The sequence below is a fragment of the Lemur catta genome, chromosome 3 (assembly GCF_020740605.2).
Source record: "Lemur catta isolate mLemCat1 chromosome 3, mLemCat1.pri, whole genome shotgun sequence".
Classification (NCBI taxonomy): domain Eukaryota; kingdom Metazoa; phylum Chordata; class Mammalia; order Primates; family Lemuridae; genus Lemur; species Lemur catta.
The window spans coordinates 126525238-126548588 of NC_059130.1; the positions used below are offsets into that span (position 1 = coordinate 126525238).

General features: G+C 68.9%; 1 protein-coding gene across 1 annotated transcript in view; it reads right to left on the bottom strand.

The window, feature by feature from the left end:
- Positions 1-1474: 1474 nt before the first annotated feature.
- The window catches only part of AGRN (agrin), a 33278-nt gene continuing 11401 nt past the window's right edge, over positions 1475-23351 (bottom strand). Inside the window, 41 exon segments of the mRNA XM_045548812.1 lie at positions 1475-2711; positions 2979-3082; positions 3462-3547; positions 3549-3687; positions 4785-4872; positions 4946-5138; positions 5234-5350; positions 5553-5564; positions 5756-5867; positions 5952-6116; positions 6199-6295; positions 6484-6592; positions 6594-6619; positions 6714-6803; positions 6806-6942; positions 7266-7481; positions 7850-8042; positions 8106-8450; positions 8522-8641; positions 8729-8843; positions 9007-9134; positions 9513-9650; positions 10108-10434; positions 10522-10627; positions 10696-10820; positions 10909-11052; positions 11236-11400; positions 11487-11603; positions 12386-12491; positions 12569-12717; positions 12805-12922; positions 12924-12992; positions 12994-13007; positions 13103-13208; positions 13210-13298; positions 13373-13591; positions 14618-14824; positions 14984-15208; positions 15280-15504; positions 15626-15841; positions 21195-21242. Of these exon segments, the coding sequence (XP_045404768.1) occupies positions 2554-2711; positions 2979-3082; positions 3462-3547; positions 3549-3687; positions 4785-4872; positions 4946-5138; positions 5234-5350; positions 5553-5564; positions 5756-5867; positions 5952-6116; positions 6199-6295; positions 6484-6592; positions 6594-6619; positions 6714-6803; positions 6806-6942; positions 7266-7481; positions 7850-8042; positions 8106-8450; positions 8522-8641; positions 8729-8843; positions 9007-9134; positions 9513-9650; positions 10108-10434; positions 10522-10627; positions 10696-10820; positions 10909-11052; positions 11236-11400; positions 11487-11603; positions 12386-12491; positions 12569-12717; positions 12805-12922; positions 12924-12992; positions 12994-13007; positions 13103-13208; positions 13210-13298; positions 13373-13591; positions 14618-14824; positions 14984-15208; positions 15280-15504; positions 15626-15841; positions 21195-21242 (5663 nt within the window). The 3' untranslated portion in view covers positions 1475-2553.

Here is a 23351-nt window from a genome sequence, read left to right on the forward strand (position 1 = left end):
CCCTCCTGGACTCCACTTGGGGCCCCCCAACCCCTCCAGACCCCCTGGACTCCACTTGGGGCCCCCCTAGCTCCTCTAGACACCCCTGGACTCCACTTGGGGGCCCCCTAGCTCCTCTAGACTCCCCTGGACTCCACTTGGGGGCCCCCTAGCTCCTCTAGACTCCCCTGGACTCCACTTGGGGCCCCCCAACCCCTCCAGACCCCCTGGACTCCACTTGGGGCCCCCCTAGCTCCTCTAGACCCTCCTGGACTCCACTTGGGGCCCCCCAACCCCTCCAGACCCCCTGGACTCCACTTGGGGCCCCCCTAGCTCCTCTAGACACCCCTGGACTCCACTTGGGGCCCCCCTAGCTCCTCTAGACACCCCTGGACTCCACTTGGGGGGCCCCCTAGCTCCTCTAGGACTCCACTTGGGGCCCCCCTAGCTCCTCTAGACTCCCCTGGACTCCACTTGGGGCCCCCTAGCTCCTCTAGACTCCCCTGGACTCCACTTGGGGGCCCCCTAGCTCCTCTAGACTCCCCTGGACTCCACTTGGGGGCCCCCTAGCTCCTCTAGACACCCCTGGACTCCACTTGGGGGGCCCCCAGCACCTCTGGGCTCCACTTGGGGGCCCCCAGCCCCTCTAGGTCCTCCCTTGACTCCACTTGGGGCCCCCGCCCGCTGGATGTGTCTGAGTGCCTACCAAAGTGCTCTGGTGCCTCACCTCGGTCAGCATCTCTTCCTGTCCCCACCTTCGGCCACCTAGCGCAGGCCTATCTGTTCTACCCCAATCCCTCCTCCTCCTGTGCCCACCAAGCCAGCACTGCCTCTGAGCTCACGCCCCACGCAGCAGCATCCTCCCTACGTCTGGCCAGTCTCTTGCTTCAACCCCCCCCAGGCTCCTCAGAGCCCTGAGCCCCCCAGGCCCTGGGGACCACCCTGACCCACGCCCCTGTCTGTCCTGTGCCCTGGCCGTGGAAGTACATGCCACGCTGTGCCCCCACGGCTTCCCCGGCCCCTGCTGCCAGGGGCTGAGTCCCGGCTCCTGCTCTGGGGACCTCCTGCCACACTGACACCCGCTGGGGCCTTCCAGCTACGCCCAAGGTCAGCCCTGCGCCCGGGACCAGTGGAAAGGCGGCCTCCCTCTCCCCATCACTGTGGCTCTGCCCCGCCGGCCCTCTGGTCCTGTGCTCAGACACGGACATAGGCCACGTGTGCACACGCACACGCCCACTGGGAGATCTGCCTGCAGGGCCTGTCACCTCCCAGGAGGCCCCAGGGGCATGGCCTCCAGGGTCCCCCGCAGCGCTGTGGCCCGTACTCCACACAGGGGCCTCCTCTGACAGAAGGAAGCCCCATCCCCAGAGCAGGGCCTGCCTGCTCCACCCAGGGCCACCCGAGGGAGTTCAAAGCCTGTGTCCTCACCACGGAGCTGAGCCAGAAGCTACTGGCTGGGCCCTGGGCGTGTGGGACGGCAGATTCAAGCGCCTCCTTTAAACTTTCAGACTTTATTTCACGGTGATCGACACACACATCCTGGAGTTAGTAACATGATGCCACGGGGCCCCCTCCAGCCCCAGTGCGGCCCCGGCGAGGGTCTGGCGGCCACCCCGCCAGCTGTACCTGGCTCCCAGGACTGGGCCGGGCGGCAAGGGTGGGGGTGAGATGGGACGCTGCAATTTAAGGCATTTCTGGCTTCAGAGCCACCTCTACTGCCCTGGCACCTGCGCCCTGGCCAGACGCCGGCCGGCCCTGCTCCTTCTCAGCAAGAACCACAGCCCCTCACCCTGGACCCGGAGTGAGGCTGAGCCACGCGGCAGCGCCTGGCTGTGCTCAGGCCGGGCAGGAAGGACAGAGTCCCACTCAGCGTCAGATGAAATCGATGCATGAAGGACAAGGTGGTGGTCAGGCTGGACGTGCGGCCGACAGGCAGTAGAGCCATGGCACAGCTGCCCGTGCCCTCCAGGGCCCCTCCTGGGACCTGGGTCGTGGGGCAGGGGCGCGGCCACGTCCAGGGCAGCTGGGTGGATGGACAGGGCCAGCTGAGGGGCGGGAAGCCCCAGACAGGCCTTGGCCTGGCCTCTGCTCCCCAGCACCTCAGGACTGCAGGACACGGCTGGGGGGTGCAGTGTAGCCCCTAAGTCACAGCATTGGCACGAGAGGTCCGGGCCAGGCAGGGAGCAGCTCACACTGAGAAGGGCCCCGCGGGGTGAGCACAACCCCTGCGCCAGATGGAGCCGGGGTGACCCGGGAGCAGGGTCTGCTGACGGGCTAGGGACACGAGGGGAACACGGAGGACCCGGGGGGGCACAGTGCGCGGCCTGAGGCGTGGCACCCTGAGGCAGAGGGGCTCGTCCGAGGCTGCCATCAAGCCAAGCCCCCCACGCTGCCACGGTGCCCGCGAGTCCCTCAGCACGGTCTGTCTCCGCAGCGCGGCGGCCTGGACGGAAGGGGGCCGGGCCAGCAGTCCCTCTGGCCCACGAGCAGGCAAGAAAATCATATCAAAAAGCAAAAAGTTTACAAAAATAGAAAATAATTACAGCAGGGTGGGCGGTGGGCTCGGGTGCCAGCTCACGGGGCAGGGCAGGGCCGCAGTGCTGGCTTGGTGACAGCGTCCTCCAGCAGGTGCAGCGGGCGCTGGCCCACTACCACGTCCCGCAGACAGCCCACGAACCCCGTGCCGTAGGCCTTGGGCAGGGCCTGGCCCGCGGGCAGCTTCTGCAGACCCCCTGCAGGACAGACGGGTGGCCCAACTGCGACTCAGCACTGCTGACCGATGGACCCACTCTCCCGGGGAGACCAGGGGACCGGCGGGTGTGGCCCACCGCAGGCCTCGCCTCCTGCCCACAGCCCCGGGAGTGGCAGGGCTAAGGTGGGAGAGGACAGAGCCCTGCCCCAGCCGGGCCATCGCCACCATGCTGAGGGGGCTGGCATCTGTCCCTCGGATACCAGGAGACCAGTGGGGCCCCCACCACCTAGCCTCCCCCCACACTCACCAAGCCACAAGGTTCCATCTGTGTCCAGCCGTGTGGCACCCAGCGGCGAGGAGCCAGTCACAGGGGCTTCGTTGCCCACTTGAAGGGAACCTTCCCTCTGCTCCCTGGGGGAGGGGCGAGACCACCAGGGGCTCCAGAGCGCCCTCCCCCACTCCGAGCCGCATCCACCCCAGGGGGCCAGGATGGGGTGGCCCTGACCCCCAGAACAGCAGCTGGTGGCTGCGGCACTCAGCAGGCCAAGCTTCGCTCAGACCAGGGGACACGTCCCCACCAGCATCCGGGCAGGGAACAGCTCCCTCTCCAGATGGCAGTCCCCTGACGGTGACTGCTTTACCCATGTCTTCCTGTCCCTCCCTGCCCACCCCCCCCCGGCACTGACCTCGGGTCAGGCGGCCTGTCCTGTCCTTCCCAACCTTGCCCAGCCAGGAGTGACGGGCACAGCCCCTCCAGGCAAGCGCAGGCAATGCCCGGGCCCCCGCTGACCTGTGCGCCCTGACCCGCAGCCAGCGGTTGGTGTTGACGGGCAGGGAGGACCGCAGCACCACGGGCTGGGAGCCCAGGTCGTAGCCTCAGCTGCAGGTGCCCGTCGACGATGGCCAGTGCCACGTAGTCTGCCCGTTCCGTGGCCTTGCCCATCCACAGCACCAGCCCCTGCGTGGCCTCGGTGCGCAGGCTCAGCTCGAAGCGGTTGCTCTGCAGCGTCTTCTCGCTGGGGGCAGAAGGCAGGTCAGGGTCAGGACGGCAGCAAGGAGGGGCCGCGGCGGGACCCGGGGCGACGGCGCAGGCAGGTGGGCAGGCACCAACAGAGGAGGGACGGGACAGACAGAGGGACAGCTGGGAGCAGACGCCCGGGGAGGTGGGAGGACGGCAGGTGACCGGCCAGCAGGCAGGGCCAGGCACTGCCGCGTGCTCACCTGTGAGAAGCCCCGGAATCCGCAGTTTTGGGGCTTAGAAGCAGGAAGAGAGGGAGGCAGGTAAGCGGGGGTGGGTGGGGCTGACGCACCCCTCGCAGACGGAAGGGGAGGAGCAAGTGTCCATGGAGACACGCCTGACCCCACCCCCAAAAAGCCCTGGCAACAGCACACATGCAACACGCACGTGTGGACACCCAGGGAGGGCAAGGCTCAGGCGGCGTGCAGAGTCCCAGGGGTGAGGTGGGCGGGGCAGGGGTTGGGGGCTGGGGGGCTGCCTGCCTGGGAGTGGCCCCTGATACCCTAGTACACATGTAAACATGTGCATACGCACATACACACGTACCCAGACACACGTACATACGGACATAACCACAGAGAACTCACACTCCCCCACACACATACAATGTGCACACGCACACCCAGACACGCACACATGGACACACACACACATATGTGCTCACACACACACATGCATGGGCACGCCTGTGCTGGTGCCTCGGTGCTGGGGTTGGCTGGGGGGTGTGAGGTGACCAGCCTTCGGCCCGCGTCCAGGACGGGGGGCCACGCCCCACTTCTGCACCAGGAGACTGAGCCCCATGCAGCATGAACAGCTCCCCGGCCCCCGATGCACAGTCCAGCCCTCGTGGGGCTCAGGGATGGGGGGCCGGGGCAGAGAACGGTGGGGCGGGAGGGGCCGGTGCTACTTACGCTGGGATCTCATTGGTCAGTTCGCTTGGAAACAAAGAGACAGACGGTGAGAGGAGGGAGGGGGGTGGGTGGGCGCCGGGCCTCCCCTCTGGGCCGCGGGCGCCTGCAGGGTCCTGCACCCCCCTGCACGGGGCACAGACAGGGCCGGCGGGCTGCGGAGGCCGGGTGTGTGGCGGCCAGTTACCTCTCAGTCACAGCGCTGAGGTACTCGACGTAGGTCTGCCCGTCAAAGGCCAGCGCGTCCAGGTCCCCCGCTGCCTTCTCCGTCAGCCCTGAGAGGACGCAGAGGTGAGGTGGGCCCAGCGGGCCTGGGGGTCCGGCCCAGCCCCTGCCGCCGGCGCTCACCCCTCTCGCAGTGCAGCCCCGAGAAGCCCCCGGGACACAGGCACACGTAAGCGGCCTCCCTGGGCACACAGGAGGCCCCGTTGAGGCAGGGCTGGCCTGAGGTCCGGGTGCAAGGGTGGTCGGCGAAGGAGGAGACGTCCACGGCCCGCACCACGTGCTCCTGGGTCAGCAGCTGCTGGCCTCTCAGCGAGACCTGCGGGGGTGAGAGCCTCGGTCTCCCCTGCCACCCCGGCCCCAGGAACACGGAGACCCCTCTGGGGACTCTGCCGCCCCGCCCACCCCATGTACCAGCTGGATGGCGCCGTCAAAGCCGGAGGACACGGCGGCTGCCCGCGCCAGCTTGCTGAAGTCGGGGGCCCCCCCCACGTAGAGCGGCTCCTTCAGGTTGAGGACGGTGTGTGGGACCTGGGGGGGACGGCGCCGGTGAGGGGCTGCGAGGGCCACCGAGTCCCAGGCCAGGGGGACCCCTGCGACGCCCAACGCCCCCAGGCCCGGCCTCGCTAGGGGCAGCGTTAACCACAGGGACAGCAGGGTCCCTAGTCGGGGAAGGAGCTACGCTAGGGCGGAGGCGCCAGAGACGGACAAGCCAGACGGGGGCGGACGGTACCTTGCGGGATTTCTGACATCCGAGGGCGTGGGGGTTGTGGAGGAGAGCAGAGAGCAGGGAGCAGGGGGAGCAGAGGACAGCAAGACAGAGAGGACAGTTCAGTGAGAGCCGCGGGCGGCCAGGCCCTGCAGGAAGAGGAGGCGGCGGCAGTGGCAGCAGGCAGGGAGGGAGGGGCCCCGGCCCCACGCGTGGCGGGGACTCACCGGGGACTCCCCCAGCACTGGGGGGCCGTCACCCACACGCAGGGAGCCCTTGCGGCCCTTTCGTTCCAGCGACACGCGGGTCCAGGTGCCCAGGGTGACCGGCTCCTTGCTCCTGGCGAGGGGGGTGCGTGTGAGTGGGCCCGGCCCCCCGACCAGCCCGCCCCGCGCTGGGGCAGCACCGCCCGTACCCGCCCACCTGATGACGGCGGCCCCCTTGCCCAGGTCGTAGCGGAACTCCAGGCGGCGGTCGCGCAGCGCCAGCGACACGAAGTCCCCCTTGCCGTCCGTCTTCTGGCCGTTGTAGAGGAGCAGGCCGCTGGGGCCGCGGGCCAGGAACACCACCTCCAGCTCCATCTTCTCCCTGGGGTCAGTGGGGTCGTGGGCCTCTCACGTCCCGCCCCCCACCGGTGGACAGAGGCGGGCCGGCCCCTTCCCGCACTGACCCCAGGTCCCGCCCGAAGGTGTGCAAGCCGCTCAGCTCCAGGTAGGAGAAGCCGCTGAAGTCCGCTAGGAAGGGCCGTGCATCGTCGGGCTCCGAGACTGTGGGGACCGGGCGGAGGTCACGCAGGCTTCTGCACCCCCAGGGCCCCCAGCCCCGAGCCTGATTCAAAACCTAACGTGAGGCCGGGCCCCAACCCAAACCCCAACCCGAACTGGAGCCCAGACCTGGCCAAACGTGGGCCCCGACCCAGCCTGCCCCACCCTGCCCTGAGAGCCCCGCGCCCCACCTATCTGGCAGAGGGCACCCCCACGGCCCAGGGGGCACTCGCACGTGGCCCCCCCCGCGGGCAGCACGTGGCAGGGGGCTGCCCCATGGCAGGGGTTCGGCTGGCAGGGGACTCTTCTCCTCCGCGCAGGTCGGGCCTGGAGGGAGGGAGACGGGATGGGGGTCCCAAGAGGCCTAAGACCCCTTACAGACACATGGACCCCCAGCACCCAGCCCGGGCCCCGCCCTCACCGAAGCGGCCAGGCGGGCACTGGCAACGGAACATGCCGGCCTGCAGGGCCTGGCACGGGGCACCGTCGCGGCAGGGATTGGGCAGGCAGGGTGGTCCCCGCACTCGCCCACACCAGAGCTGTGGGCAGCAGTCCCCTGCCAGCCGCCGAGCTCCAGCCGCTGGTTGTTGACGTCCAGCAGGCGAATGCAGCCCCTCAGGCCAGTGCCGACGGCAGTCCGCTCCAGCACCCTGCCGCCAGGAAGGGGACGGGGTCAGGGGTCACGGACACCCGACAGGCCAGGCCCGGGCTCAGGGACACCCCCGTTCCCAACCCATCTGCCGCTTAGGACCTCGCTGGGCCCAGGCAGCTTGGGCTGGGAGTGGGGCTGACGTCGGGGTCAGCCCCTCCCAGCCACGGGCAGCCCCCCACCGCAGGACAGGGTCAGGAGTAGGGTCAACGCCACAGGGACATAAAGGGGGGCAACGCCCTCCCCCCTTGGCTGTTCGCAAGACTGGGCCTCTCGATGCCCCTGCGAGCCTGAGGCCAGACCCACGCCGCCCGCGGTGCTCACACGGCAGCCTGGTCCTCAGGGATGCCACCCACAAACAGGTCCGTGTCCAGGTTGAGGCCAGTCGGTGCCCCTGGGGCTCTCGCCAGAACGGGCGTCTCACCATCCACCGAGAGTGTACCCTGGCGCCAGTGCCTCGATAAGCTCCAGGCGGTGCCAACGGCCGGCTCTATGGGCACCGTGCTGGTCAGCACTGCAGGCCCGGAACCCGTGTCAAACCTGGGGCGGGGAGCAGGCGCTCAGGACCCCTGGTCTGGCCTGACCCTGAGCCGTGCCCCACCCAGCTCTGCCAGGCCCCCTGGGCTCTGCCCCCCCACCCCCCTGAGCTGCATCTACCCTGCCCCCCCCCCCAGCTGCACCTACCTGGTCCCCTGAGCTGCATCTGCCCTGCCCCCCCAGCTGCACCGACCCTGCCCCCCCAGCTGCACCCACCCAGCCCCCTGAGCTGCATCTACCCTGCCCCCCCCAGCTGCACCCACCCGGCCCCCTGAGCTGCATCTACCCTGCCCCCCCCAGCTGCACCCACCCGGCCCCCTGAGCTGCACTCCAGCACCGAGCCCTGCCCCATGAGCCCCGCCCCACCCCACCTGAGCTGCACGCGGCCGCCCTGCAACACCAGTGCCAGGAAGTCCTTGCCGCGCGCGTTGCCGTTATAAAGCAGCAGCCCCTGCGGCTCCAGCGCCCGGAATTCCAGCGCCAGGCGCAGTGTGTGATAGGCACGGAGAGTGGGGAAGGCCAGGAAGGAGCGGCCCCCGAAGGCTGGCACTGGGGCGGGCAGAGCTGCAGAGAGACGGGGAGTGTTGGCTGGAGAAGCGCCGAGGACCCCACCGGACGCGCCCTTACCCTTCTCACAGACGGCGCCGCCCCTGCCCTCCGGGCAGCTGCAGCTGAAGTCCCCACCCGAGTCCTGCTCCCGGCAGGTCCCCCCGTGGAGGCAGGGCTGGGAGTCGCAGGCCGTTGGGGACTGCTGGGGGCCTGCGGGCAGAGGCCGGCGTCCGGGCACGCGGCTGGGGGCAGTGGTGGGGGGCCGGCGCGTGGTGGGCAGGGCGGTGGTCTTGCCGACTGGCCGGCTCGTGTGACTGGGGTACAGGGCCCGAGGGGTCGCTGCAGATGGCAGGCGGGCCACAGTGGTGGCTCTGGCCGTGGCCACGGCGGCAGTGGCTCCCGTGAAGAAGGCAGGAAACCAATCTGGGGGTGGGGGCAGCCGTCAGGGTCTGCTGGGAGTGGGGACGGGAAAGGGACAGGACACAGGGGCTCACCGAAGTCCATGAACCGCACGTGCTCCTGCAGCGGGCGCCTCACCCCCAGGGACCGGCGCCGGGCCGCCTGGATCTGCCGGAGCAGGGCCCGGCCCACGTCGGGAGCCCTGAAGGCTGTGGCTGGGGAGGAGGGGCTCTGAGTACGCAGCCCCTCCGCAGCCCCCACCGCCTCCCACAGACACCGGGGGGCGGGGGGGGGAGGCTCACTGGGGTCAAAGTGCACGTCCACAATGGCTCGGACTGATCTGCCAGGTCCCAGGTCGCGCAGGTGGACGCTGCGGAAGTCCTTCTTGACGTCGGAGTTCCGGAAGAGCTCCTCGAGCTGCGGGCAGGGCGGAGGCGGCGACTCGGGGGCCGCCCAGGTCCTGCTGGAGCTGGTCCCCTCCAGGCTGCCGGGGGCCCCGGTGCCGCTCTGGTCTGTCCCCGGGCACAGCCAGTGGCTGGGCGGGGGCCGCCCCGCACCCCGCGCCCCGCACCCCGCTTACGGCGCTCTCGATGCTCCTGGCTGTCTCCCCAAACAGCTCCGACTTGGGGTCGGCCATCTCGGGCGTGTAGAACAGCTCCTGGCCCTCGACCCCCTCGAGCTCCAGCACGCCCTGGAACGCCTTGGTGGCTGCAGGGGAGGGGCAGTGAGCACCTCCTGGCCCCACCTGGCCCCCGGCCGGCCCAGGCCCCGGCCCCAGCAGCAAGACACGCAGGGCAGGTGGATGTTAGTCAGATGGTCGTGAGGTTAGTGGGGACCCCGGGACAGGGCTGGCGTCAGTTACCAGGCGGACTCCTCGGAGCAGCGCCCAGGCCGGCTTGCAGCGAGAGAGACGGGTTAGGCACGGGTCCTGAGCACACGTGTGCAGGGACCAAGACCACGCGTGTGCGTGCGCCGAATCCCCAAGACCATCACCCTCGGTACCGACCTGCTGCCCAGGGGTGGGGACGGCACCCCGGCCATGTCCAGGCTGATCCTCACTCTACCTGCCTGTGGCCACACACTCACCAGGGCAGTTGGAGCCCTCCGCGTCCAGCGCGGGCGTCTTCCCATCTGCGCAGCAGCCCAAAGGCGAGTTGTAGCAGGAAGCCCGCTCCACGGGCGGCCCTGAGGTCACCAGGCCGCTGCCCTCAGGGGGCTCAAGTCCTGGGGAGGCGGAGTCTCAGCCCAGCCACAGACAGAGCCTCTCCTGGGCCTGCCCACCTGCCTGCGTCCTGGAGTCCCGCCCACCCCAGACCTGCCCCTCCCCCGCACCCCGGAGTCCCGCCCACTCCAGACCTGCCCCCATACCCTGGAGTCCCGCCCACCCCAGAACTGCCCCCGCGCCCCGGAGTCCCGCCCACTCTAGACCTGCCCCCATGCCCCGGATTCCCGCCCACCCCAGAACCGCCCCTCCCCCGCACCCCAGAGTCCCGCCCACCCCAGACCTGCCCGCGCGCCCCGGAGTCCCGCCCACTCTAGACCTGCCCCCATGCCCCGGAGTCCCGCCCACCCCAGAACTGCCCCTCCCCCGCACCCAGAGTCCCGCCCACCCCAGACCTGCCCCCATGCCCTGGAGTCCCGCCCACTCTAGACCTGCCCCCGCACCCTGTGCCCTCCTCACCCCCGGAGCCTCCCCCGCTGGCCTCCTGGTCTCCGCTCAGCTCCTGGTCTCCACTCCCGTCAGCGCTGCCAGACTCGGCAAAGGCAGCCGTGGCCAGGCTGGGTGCAGGGGAGGGTGCTGTCGGGGGCACGGTCAGCACGGGCCGCATGGCGGTCCTGGGGACGCTGGCAGTGGTCCGAGGCCGTGACGCGGGTGGACGGGTAGGCCGGCTGCGGGGGGTACTGCCGGGAGTTAGGGGGAGGGCGCTGGGCGGGGGCGGCAGTGCCTCATTCAGGACAAGCCCTGAGCTGGTCACGGGCGCAAGTGTCGGGCGGGCACCAGGAGCCTCTGCAAGGACAGGGAGGTTGCGGTGGGGCCAGGGTCAGGGAAGGGTCGGGCTTCCTGCTCAGTCTGGGCGGTGGCTGTCGGCCTCACCCTGGCACGGGCCGGGGCTCCGGACGGAGATGTGCAGGCCCTGGCGGCAGGCGATGGTCTTCAGCTGGCACTCGTTGCCGTACGTGACTCCGTCCGACCCGCAGACCTGGGCACAGGGCAAGGATGCTCGGGCGAGGCCTCCCCCTGCCCGCCCGCCGCGGTGCGCACCCTCACCTTGGTGGCGTTGGCCTCGGGACAGGCAAGCGTCGGGCAGGCGCAGTGGGTGGAGCCAGCCTCCTCCACGCAGGACGCACCAAACTCGCAGCGCATGTCCGCACAGGTCCCGCGGGCCACAGGGGCTGGGGCACAGACACGGGAACCGCCAGCTCACGGGGCCCCACCAAATGCGGGATGCCCTAGATCAGCACCAGCCCCTCCCCCCCTCACCTGCTTCGCAGCCAGCAGGGCCCAGGGCACGGCCATCCGGACACTGCCCACACTTGGGACCAGCCACCCCCGGCTTGCAGGAGCACAGCCCGGTCATCTGCTCACAGTCATCCCGCACGGCACCCCGGGGGTCACAGCTGCAGGCTGGGGGAGACCTGACGTCTGCACTGGGCAGCCCCCCCAGAGCCCGGCCTGCACCCCGGCACTGCCCAGTCCCAGCCAGGTGTGCGTCAGGCCAGGGCCTGAGCAGGTGAGGCGGACAGCACGGGGCTGGGGACACAGGCAGGAGCACTGGGCTCGTGGACAGGCCTGGGCCCCTTCACTCACGGGTGCAGCCACTCCGGCCATCGGTGACGATGCCTCGGAAGTTCCAGAAACCAGGCTCACAGCGGTCGCACCGGAGGCCACCCACGCCTGGGCGGCAGGAGCACTGTCCCGTGGCTGCGTCGCAGGTCCCGCCGTAGGAGCCGTGTGGGTTGCACTGACACACACCTGCGGGGCCGAGGCAGGGCAGGGTCGCGCGGCCCCACAGCTGCCCTGGGCTGGCCGGGGGGTCAGAGCCACGCACGGGTACTCACTGGGGCAGCCAGCCAGGCCCACACCCCGGGCGGCAGTGACGTTGTCCTGGCAGCAGCCGTAGGGGGTCTGGGCACAGTGCCCGGGGGCCATGGGCAGCAGCGGGGCCAAGGTGGGGCCTGCAGGGAAGGGCACAGGGCTCAGACCTCATGCAGCACTGGACGCCGCCCAGCCCAGCCACCCTGCCTCTGCCAACCTCAGCCATGACCGCCCAGCCCCGATGCCTGCTCCCGCCGAGGCCTGGGAGCCCAAGGCTGAGGTCACAGGTGAGGCCACCACGTCACACGTGAAGACGTGTCTGTAAATGCAAGAGCAGGAACCCACAGAACACACAAAGCCCCATGTACATAGAATACCCCAAATCATGGAAACATGGCCCCCACATACGCTGAGAAAACGTCTGTGTGAGCCGGCTCACGCACAATGAAACGTGCACGTTTGTCCATGTTCCCACACACTTACCCTGTGCAGACATGCATCTGTGTACACGCATGAGCATAAGCTTGTAATAAATTTGGTGCATTTATTGGACCACAGCCAGTTTCGCCCCACAAGAGAGAAAGACCCAGAGGGCGGAGCCCCACCTGGTCCACTGTGGCCCCCGATACCGCAGCCTGGCCTGGCGCCCAGCAGGGGCTTGCTGCACACGCACCCACATGCCATACTGCTCACACAGGAACACGTACCATACACGCTAGCCCTCCCCTGCACACATGTGCACCCTGCCTCACACCAGTGCACACGGGAGCAGAGGCTGCTGCACATGCACCCACGTGCCACACCGCTCACAGGAACACGCACCATACATGCCAGCCCTCCCCAGCACACATGTGCACCCTGCCTCACACCAGTGCACACGGGAACAGAGGCTGCTGCACACACACCCGCGGCACCCACGCACCTCGGCAGGCTCCCTGGGCCGCGACGTACAGCTCTGGCTGCGACTCGCACCTGGCCTTCTTCAGGTCACACTCGGTGCTGTAGGTGACGCCGTCTGAGCCGCACACCTGGAGGGGAGGTGTCAAGTGTGGGCGGCCTGGGCCCTTCCTGCCGCCCGCCTGGAGCCCAGGCAGGTGGGGCTCACCGGGCTCCGCGGGACACTCTGGCAGCTGAAGTCGCAGATGCAGGGCCCGTCCTCCGAGTCCTCGTCCCAGATGCCACCTCGCTGCCGGCACAGCTCCTGTTCACACTCGCCATCCTCCCCGGAGCCAGAGCCTCCAGAGCCACACTCGGCTGTGGGGAGTGGGGACTGTGTCACCCACGGGGCCCCTGTCTGATGCCGGTGCCCCGCGGCTCAGGCCAGCTGCGCCCTGGACCCACCCTGCTCGCATGGCCCTGCCCGGGCCTCCTCGATCTGCATCTGCTGGCGGCAGGCGGCTTCCCGCAGCTCACACGCACTGCTGTAGGTGACGCCGTCACTGCCGCACACGGGGCCCGGGCGGGGGGCGCTCACATCGGGGACACACGCACTGCCCCGCTGAGCACACGGCCCCGAAGGCACACACTGTTGTCTCCACAGGTCTCTGCAGGAGAAAGGGCCAGGCGGGGTCTGCAGGCCTGGCTGGCGGAGGCAGGGACCCCGGCCCGCCCGGCCGCACGGCCCCACGGCCCCACTCACCGCAGCGTCCCACCGAGGCCACGTGCAGGCTGATCTGGTGTGTGCAGGCGTGGACGTGCAGCTCACACTCACTGGCATACGTGTGCCCGTCAGAACCACACACGGGGCTGGGCCGAGGCCACGCATTCCGAGGGGCACACACAGCGCCCCGTCTCGGCCTCGCACAGGGCTCCAAAGCGGCACTGCCCACAGCGGTCTGGGGAGGGGGCTCTGTCACCAAGGCGACCAGGAGAGCCCTCCCCCGCCCAGACCCACCCGCCCACCACTGACCACAGGGTCCTCTGCGGGCCGCCCGGATCTCCTGCCCGAGGGTGCAGGCCGTGGCCTCCAGTTCGCACGCGCTGCCGTACGTGACGCCGTCGCTGCCGCACACGGGATCGTAGACACCCGAGCACGCCTGCTGGCACTCGCAGGCTGCCTGCCCGTTCTTCACGGCACACGTCGCCCCGAACGCACACTGCACCCCGCGGCACGGGGACGGGGCCTGGTCTGGGGGGGGACACGGGCACTCAGCAGGCCCGCGGGCCCCCCTCGGCTTCGGGCCGAGCCCCCAGCCCCACGCAGCAGTCCCTTCCCGGGGTGGGGATGGCGGAGGAAGAGCGAACGGGGAGAAGGGCCAGATGCAGGACACAGCAGAGAAGGGACAGACACGACACAGGCGGACAGGGACACAGGCCCAGGCGGCCCCAGGAGTGCTCACGACTGCCCGCTTGGCTGTGGGCCAGGCTTGCCCAGCCTGCCCTGGCCACTGACCCCTGACCCCCGACCACCAGTAGCCACAGGACACACGTGCATGTCGGGGGCTCCCTCCGTGGGGGGGGAAGCAGTCTGCACCCCGAGTCACACCCGGGGCCGCAGGGGGAGGTGGTGTCTGTCCACTTGCTCGGGGGCCACAGGCCAGGCAGCAGCGAGCCACCCCCCCGCCGAGCCGGGGGCAGACCTCGGGCCGCAGACTCCAGGTGGGCGGCCGGCACCTCCTCCTGCCAGGGGTCAGGCTGGAAGACACAAGAGGCGGAGCCGACGGGGAGGAGAGGACCGAGGAGAGGACACAGACGCAGGAAGGAGGGCCAGGAAGACGGTGCCCTGACCAAGACGCACAGAGGCAGGCGGAGCACGGCAGCCGACCCCTCGGGACACGCGGCCGCTGCCCGGCTGCTGCCACCCCCACCAGCCCCTCAGGTTCTGACCGGGACCCTGCCTCTCAGGGGGCTGGTGGCTGTGTGACCCCAAGAGTCTGGGACCCCAGTGTCGTGGCCGGGTATGGTGTAGGGAGACCGAGGGAGGGCTGGGAGCAGGGACTAGGGAGCCTGCCCAAGGCCCCCACCTCCGCCCCACCCTGGCCCAGGCACCCCCCCCACAGCCTCCAGCCCCCCAGAGCCTTCCCGGCGTGACCAGCCCTCGCCCAGAACCCCGGAAGGAGCATGACGAGGGATGACGATGGTGTGTGATGTCAGGACAGGGAGCGACGCAGGCCCAGCCCACCCCCCCGCCTGGACCCCACTCCAGGGCGCTCACCACACGGGCCCCGGTGCTTGGTGGGGATGGTGCGCTGCTGCCGACACTCCGCCTGCTGGCGCCAGCAGTCGTTGTCATACGTGTGCCCGTCCTGGGCACACACAGGCCTGTAGGCCCCGTCACAGGTGACACGGTCGCAGGAGCAGTGACGGCGGCCCCGGCGGGACAGGCACACGGCGTTGAAGCGGCAGGGCTCCGGGCACTGGTCTGGGGAGGAGGGCGCAGACATCACAGAGAGATCAGAGCCCCTGCTAGCCCCGCCCCCCCCCAGGCTGTACACGGGACCCACGGGCACGCCAGGCGGTGAGGGCAGAGCAGGCTTGCAGGGATGGTGGGGCAGGGGGACCATCCCCGGGAGCCACCCACCTTGAGGCTGGCACTGGCCGGAGCGCACTTTCTGGAGGAGGAGACCGCGGGCAGCGCCCACGCGGCCCATGACGCAGTCGTTTTCGTAGGTGACGCCATCGTCCCCACACACCGGCGCCTGCCGGGCAGGGCAGCTCTCCGGCCGCAGAAGCATCTCCGGGCGCCGCGTGCGCGGGTTCACGCGGCAGCTGCGGCTCAGGTCGGTGAGGGCTCCCTGGCAGGGGTCTGGGGGTCGAAAGGGCCGGAGTCAGGGCCGTCGCCTGCCCAGAGCCCGGCTGCAAGCGCGCGGCACTCACCACAGGGGCCACTGAACTTCTTGAAGACGTTCTCCTGGCTGGCGCAGGCGCGGCGCAGGAGCTGGCACTCGCTGGGGTAGTCGGCGCCGTCGCTGCCGCACACGGTGCCCTCGGGGGCGCCCCGGCAGGTCGTGGGGCACAGGCAGGAGGCTGACTGCCCGTCGGCTGAGGGTGCACAGGTGCTGCCAAAGCCACAGGTCACATTGGCACAGGGGTCCCGGGACCCTGTTGGTGTCGTTGGTGTAGGTCACGCCAGGCCCCCTCTGGGCCCGCCCCCCGACGCAGGGCCCGCCCCCACGCAGGGCCCGCCCCCGACGCAAGGCCCGCCCGCGCCCACAGCACCCACCGCAGGGCCCGCGGCGGAGCAGGCGGATGCGCCGCTGCTGGCTGCACTGCGCCCGCTGCAGCTCGCACTCGTTGCTGTAGGTGGAGGCGTCGGAGCCGCACACGGGCGCCACCACGCTGGGGCAGGCGCTCTTCTTGCACACGCAGGAGGCCCGGCCCGGCTCCTCCCCGCTGGGCTCGCACACTGCGCCGAAGCCGCACAGCATTCCCCGGCACGCTGCGGGTGGGACAGGGAGGGAGGGTCTGGTCAGGACCGGCCGCCAGGGCGCCTGATCCCACGCCCACCGCCCGTGAGACCGTGCACTGACCCCCCACGCACACAGCGACCCGCGCCCACCAGTACTCCACCCACGGCCACGCTCACAGGCCCCACGCACCGAGGATGGGGAAGCACTCTCCCCGTGCCCCAGCCCTGCGGCCGTGGAGGGGGCTCTCCCACAGCTCGCACCAGCCTGCGCCTGTGTCCCCAGAGATGGGGACCCCCCCACCAGTGCCACCGCAGAGACGGCCGTGCCATCTCCATCACAACCCCGCCCACATCAGCACCACGGCCCCTCCTGGGACACCCTCAGCGCCCAGGCGTGACAGCCTTCAGGACCCTTCCTGGGCACTGCTGCCACCTCCCAGGAGGTCCCGCCCAGGCGAGGGGCAGAGGCCAGGTCTCAGGCCAGCTCCTCCCTCCCTCCCGCCCACTGGGCCCCCAGGGCCTGTGTTCGTCCTCCCCTGCCTTGCCCAGCCCTGCCCAGTGCTGCCCCAGCCTCTGCTGTCCCACTGTCTGCCCCCCACCCCCCGCCTGTCAACGGCGACCTTCTCAGGGACGCTTGTCACTCTGTTCTCTAACACGTTAGTCGTCAACACTGCAGACCACAGCGCCCAGCACATGTCCCATCGGGAACCTCGACCTCGGCCTTGGAGGGGCCGCTCCCCACATGCAGATGAGGGGTGCTCAGGGAGGGGCCCGCTCTCAGTCCCTGAGCTCGGGGGAAGAAGGCAGACGGACAGGCGAGCCCCGAGCCGCTGGGGACAGCCCCGGGAGCACAGCATGGGAAGGGACAGGCCGCAGCTGTCTGGATCTAGTAAATGTTTAACTGGGTCCCATTATCATTAATAAGTCACATCAAAGGGGGCAGGATGGCCAGCCCGTCACCTCCCAGCAGGCATGGGAAGTGGGGCGGGAGGAAGCCCCCCAACTCCAAGCAGGGTGGGGTGCACTGGGAGCTAGAGCCAGCTGTTGCCACGGCAACAGCCCACCTCAGGCTCTGGTGGTGTCTGTCTGGTGTCCCCAGCCCACCCCAGAAGGCTGAGTGAACAGGGACCCCCGCCCCCTGCCTCTCCTCTGCCACCGCAGATGCTGCAGACAGACTGCCCACTCTTGTCTCCACCCACCACGGGACCCACAGCTTGTCATGCTGTTGTGCCTCAGTGTCCCCTCCTGTGCACAGGAGCAGCAGGGGTCAGGCTGGGGGTTACTTGCAGAGGGGCCCACACACAGCACTGTGTCCTATCCCATCCTGAGTACAGGGATAAGAACTGTCCTCAGCCTCCGCCGCCCCTGTCCTGGTTCAAACCAGACTCCAGCTATGTGCACCACGGCCCCTCCTCCCCTTCCCTGTCCTCCCGCCCTCGGCGCACCCCGACACTCGGCCCTCTCCTGCCTTTGGCACACCCCCCGGCCAAAACCAACAGGCACCAGCTGATGCCCGGCAGCTGTTCTCTTCAGCTGGACCTGCTGACCAAGCTCCCCCGCAGGGTCCCACCCCCCCACGGCCAGGGACCTGGTCACCTCTGTGGGCCTGGGCTCCTTGGCCGCTTGCTGTGTGTCTGCTCCTTGGGCTCAGCCTTCTTCAGCCCTCTGGCCACCCTGGCCCAGCCAGACCTCTCCCAGGGTCCCAACCCCATGGCCAGGGACACCTGTTCCTCACCCACTGAAACCTGTTCCTCCCTCCTCAGCCCAGCCAAAGGCTCTGCTGTGTCTCCCCAAGACCTGGGGAGGAAGGTGATGATGACGGCAGCTAATCCCAGATGAGCCCGGCCGGGGCACTTGGCCAGGGGCACAGAGGACGAGGGCTTGGGGTGGCAGACCAGAGATGACACATCATGGACAGGCTCTGCTGTGGCCAAGGGCAGTGCAGGGACCCCCAGGGGCTGCTGAGCAGAGCTGAGCACTGGCTCCCACCTTGGTCTGGTGGGCGGGTTCAGGTCTGGGCTCTCCCACCACTGGCTGCACGACCTTTGGGAGTCAGCTTCCCTCGGGAGGTCCCCCCAGCTGTGAGTGGGGGACACCTGCTGGCTCCCAGAGCTATAGCATTTGATGACATGAGGTGGCAAAGCCAAGGCTCAGAGAACGAGGTGCTGATACCTGCTCCTGTCCCCAGTCCACGCTGAAAAGACATCTCAGGACTCAGCTCAGGCATCACTGCCTCCAGGGAGCCCCCCCCAGCCCCACGCTCACACGGTGGGCTCAGGTGAGGGGCTGCCCACCTCGAGACTGCCTGTTCCTGTGCCCACCTTCCCACGGAACCCACTAGAGATCGCAGAGGCTCCAGATGAGTTTTTTGGTTGCACAAGCACAGAGACCACCTGCACAGACAGGTGCATGCAGCACTGGCACACACGTGTGTGCACATGCCCACACAGGTACTGCACATGCATGCCTTCACACAGGTGCAGGCACACATGCGTGTGCACATGTCCACAGTGCACTGCATGTGCACACTTTCACACAGGCACACACATATGTGCACATGTCCACACATGTACTGCACATGCACACCTTCACACATGCACATGCACACACGTGTCCACATGTCCACACATGTATTGCACACCACACAAGCACAGGCACACACGCATGTGCACATGTCCACACGTGCACTGCACATGCATGCCTTCACACAAGCACACACGTGTGCACATGTCCACACATGCACTGCATGTGCACGCCTTCACACAGGTGCAGGCACACATGCATGTGCACATGTCCACATGTGCACTGCATGTGCACACCTTCACACAAGCACAGGCACACACATGTGTGCACATGTCCATACGTGCACTGCATGTGCACACCTTCACACAGGCGCAGACACAGCCCATCACAGCAGCCACGCCCTGCGTGCATCAGGCACCACTTGCACACCCCCGACACGACACCCTCAAGCCCCTTGGCAGGGGAGGAAGCTGAGGCACAGCTGAGGCCCCGACAGAGCCAGAGCGACGCTGGCTGCTACCGGACGGCAGGGCTGGGCTCAGAGGGTCTGTGCACCTGGTCGCTGCCTGCGCAGCCTCAGCAATGCAAGTGGCACACCTGGGCACCCGTGAGCCCTGAGTCCCTCACAGGTCAGCTCCGGAGTACCCCGGGGTACACCTCTGCCATGCCTGCCCTGCCTCAGCCTCCTGTGGGAGCCCCCTCAGCCACTCAGCCCCCCACGCAATCCCTTCTGCTGCATGCCCAAGCCCCCCTCACAACACGCACTGTCGCTGGAGGCGGCAGCGGCTTTTTATAGCTGCCCGTTGGGGTATATTTAACTCCCTCTCTGGTCTCGGGTGGGCCGGGGGAGGGAGCCGATGCCCCAGCCCCGCCTGTGGCCACAGCTAGACACGTATCACATGGCAATGGCCATGGCGTGTAGCCATCTCTGAGTGTGCAGTGGGGTGGGGTGTGGATGTGGGACCCAGGTGTGCAGCGGTGGGTCCCACAGCTCACCAGCCTCTGGGCTTCCGGAGAGGGGGCTGAGGATGTTGGGGGGGAGGGTGACCTCCCCCCCAGCCAGGTCTTTAAATCCAGGTGGCTCCAAGCCCCCTTGCCCACAGGCCCCACCCAGCAAAGACCTTCTCCTCCACGTGGCCTGTCCCACTGGGAGGGTTGGGCCCCTTCCTAAGAGATGGGGGGACTTGTCTGAGTCACACCCTCCTGCCCCTAGTCCAGGGGTTGCCAGGAGCAAGGGGGTCTTGTGGGACAAGCAGGCTGCCACAGGTTCCTGCAACTCCGTGTCCCCCAAATACCTCAGGTCACACACCCAAAGGGCTTCTGTGTCTTAGGAGGGGGAACAGCAACACCCCAGGTGAAGGCCCCTTGGGGGCCACAGGCTCACACCCCTACAAGGCCATGCTGGCCCCAAGCACCCTGGCTATGCAGACAGGTCTCCCTTCCCTACAACCCAGGAGGGGCTAGTTGCTCGGAGGGGCCTTAAGGATCTTGTGGGAACAGCCTGAGGCGGGGTGTGGCTGTTGGGGCTGGGGCTGGGGGCCAACAGAGGAGAAGGCAGGGCCAGAACCCAGGGCTAGGGTGGGACCCCCACAGCCACTACCCCTCACTCCCACCCCTGGTGCAGACCCTGGCCAGGGCCCCTGGGACCAGGAGCCCATCAGCCAAGAGAGCACACTGCAGCTTGGGAGCATCGTGGCCTCCAGAGTAGAGGGCAGCTGGCTGCAGGTGACCCCCGCCTGGACAGCCACCAAGGAAGCACAGGAGAGCCTTCAACCCTGTGCCCCTGAATCCAGCTGCTGCTACTGGGTGCCCAGCCCCCACTCCCTGCCTCTCAGACCCCTGAGCACCCCCTGCCCCTCCTTACCTCCCAGCACAAAGCGGGCACCGCAGGGCTGTGGACAGAGGGAAGGAGGGCTCCCCGCCGGTGCAGCCCACCTCCAGCAGTCATGCCTCCCTCCTGAGACCCAGGGGCCCATCCAGGGAAAGCCTGTGGCCCAGTCCCCAGAAGGAGACCGGCAGTTCCCACCCACAACCGTTGCAGGAGCCCCGATGCCATCATCCTACCCCAAGTCTTAGTCAGGACAGACCCACAGCCCCACCTCCCGTACAGACAGGTCTGTAGATGTGGCTTCTGTGCACCTGCACAGGTACCTGCCCACCAGGGGACCCAGCGATGAGGCAGGTACTTCCCCACCTGCTGGAGAGGACCCCAGGCTCCGAGGGCGCCAAGAGCCTCCCAGCCCTGCTCCGAGCAGCCCTAACCACTTCCTCACTTCCTCACTTTCCCTCACACCACCCCGACTGCTGCGGCCCACACGCCAGCAGCCCCACTGGGAGGCCAGGCCCCAGCCCACAGGGCAGGTCAGCAGCACTGCCCACCCCACCTCCCCACAGGGTACCCTCCCGGCCCCTCCTCACACAGCTGTCAGCAGGCTGGCGCCCTCCCGCGCCCCCAGCCTGGCCTCCCGCCTGTCCACCTCCAGCCTCTGTCCAGCCCCACCCCTTCCTCAACAGGGAGGAGGACAAAGGAAAGGAAGCCCCCCAACCAGACTGACCCCACTGCCCCAACCCACCAACTCCCACCCCCACCCTGCACGTTGCCTGTCGTGAGCTCCACTTGTGGGTTCCAGGACTTGTTCCTAATTCTGAGGCTGAGGCTGCTGATGTCCAGAGAAGACAGAGCCGTACATTTGTGCCCCCAGACCCGACCGCCCAGGCCCCCAGGAAGGACCAGGCTCTGCAGTCCAGCCTCTTCCCCTTCCAGACACACCGACCACACGTGGTAGGCGCTTGCTCAGTGGCCCCGGATCCACAAGTACGCCACAGCCCACCTGACACCCCCAAGCTCGGCCCCACTCACCGTCAGCCGGCGTCGGAGGTGCTGGGGTAAAGTGAGTCCCGGGTTTGTCTGGGAAAAAACAGATCTCTGAGTTAGGCCCCTCTGAGCAGGTCTTTCCCTGTCCCGGCCCTTTGCCCGGCCTAGAAGAAGCACCGCGCCCTCCCACGCCCCTCCCCACCCAGCCCCAGACATCCAGGCTGGGGAGGCTGGGAAGCAGCGGCCCTGGCTTTTCTCTGCCCCCCCCCAGCTGCATGGTCAAGCCTGACCCTATCAGGTGGGGCCCCAGCGGCTGGGGTGCCGGCAGCTACTGCTTCCCGAGAAGAGTCCAGGCCAGCCCTTCCCCCTGCACCTCCCAACGTGGCCAGCTGCCCCTCAGCCCCCAACTCCCACAGGAAATGTTTCTGCAGCTCAGGCTGAGGGTCAACCCCACCAAGAGCTCACGGACAGGCCTCCAGAGGCCCCCCAGGGTTCCTGAGGAAACACAACCCAGAAGATGCAGGTGGGCCCACCCGAGCCCTGTAACAGCCCCAAGCCACTCTGCACCCCGCCTGCCCTCCAGCCCTTGCAGCAGGTGGGGCTCAGCCAGCAGAAGCAGCCCCCTGGGCAGGTGGGGCGGCCACGCCCGGCAGCCACATACAGGTGTTGAGGAACAGCAGCGCGGCCAAGCCCAGAGTGGATGTGGCCAGCAGGATCAGGCAGACGTTGCAGGGGATCGTGAAGTAGCGAACCAGCAGGGAGACACCAGGCTGCTGCCGGGGGTCCCGCTCCAGCGGCAGTGGAGGCATGGCCTGGGCTCCTCGGCCCCTCTCCTGGGGCGTGGAGGGTCCTCACGGAGTGCCTTTGGGCCTCTTCAGGGCTACTGTCCCCATTCTGGGACCCCTGGGGCAGCGGACAGCAGCTGTGCTCAAAGTTCAGCCCCAGCCCCAGCCCCAGGCAGGGGCGCCAGGCCCCCTCCGGAGCTCTCCAGACTCATTATAGGAGGTGTGTAGAATTATTCCGGAGTAGAAATCCCCAATTTGGACGCGGAGGCAGCCACTCCTGCGGTCCACACCCCAGGCCCGGCCGGCAGCTCTCCCGCTGCGCTCAGCCTTCCCGGAGCCTCTGGGGCCCGGCGCCGGCTGGAGGGGTCCGCGGCGGCAGGAAGGAGGGTCTGGGCGGCTCTTCCCCGGCAGAGGCGGAGCGGCGATGGCAGCGAGCAGGAGGCAGAATAAAGCGCCGCCCGCAAATCCCCTCGCCCTCGCGGGCTGGGCGGTGAGTGAGGGGCGAGGGCGCCGCGGAGGAGGGCGGGGAGCGCAGACAAAGGAAAGCCGCCTCCGGGGACCCCGGCGTCCGCGGGGAGTCGCAGCTCGCCGAGCAGAGAGGGTCGGTGGACAAGGACGCGGCGCTGCCAGGAAACACGGCACTTTTGGTGCGGGGCTGGGGGCGCCGGGGTGCGGGGCGGGGAGAGGGCTGGGGGCGCTGGGGTGCGGGGCGGGGAGCGAGCTGGGGGCGCCGGGGTGCGCGGCGCGGCCGGGGGCGCGGGGCTGGGGCTAGGGGCGCTGGGGTGCGGGGCGCGGCCGGGGGCTGGGGGCGCTGGGGTGCGGGACTGGGGCTAGGGGAGCTGGGGTGCGGGGCGGGCGGCCCTGGGGCGCCGGCGGGGGGCGCTGGGGTGCGGGGCGCAGCCCGGGCTGGGGCAGGGGCTGGGGGCGCTGGGACTGGGGCGGCGCCGGGGCGCAGAGCAGGTGCTCGGCGGGGCCTCCCCAGGGTTAATCCGATTCCCCGCGCGGGGCCCGGCCCGCACCGAAGACCGGGCTGGAGGACCGGCTCGGGCCGCGCGCGCGGGTGCGCGTGTCCTCGTGCGTGTGCGCGCGAGCGCTTCCCCGGCCCCGCGGGCCGTGGGGGTCTCCAGGTGGGTGCAAGCCCGAGGGTGGCTGAGATGACGGGCCCAGAGGTCGCCTCGCCCACCCCTCTACGAACTGATGGCGACACCCCAAGCTGCCCGCGCACCCCCAGCTCCCTTCCGGGCGGCGAGGAAACAAGCAAATGACCCAATGCAAATAAGCCACATGCAAATAGCCGCCGGGACTCCCGGCAGGTCCCGCGAGCCTGGAGCGCCCCCGAGAGGCCGCCAAGAACGTTGGGGCCGTGACGTCACGGCGGGGGCGGGGGCCCCTGCCCCGCCCCCGTCCTCTAGTCCCG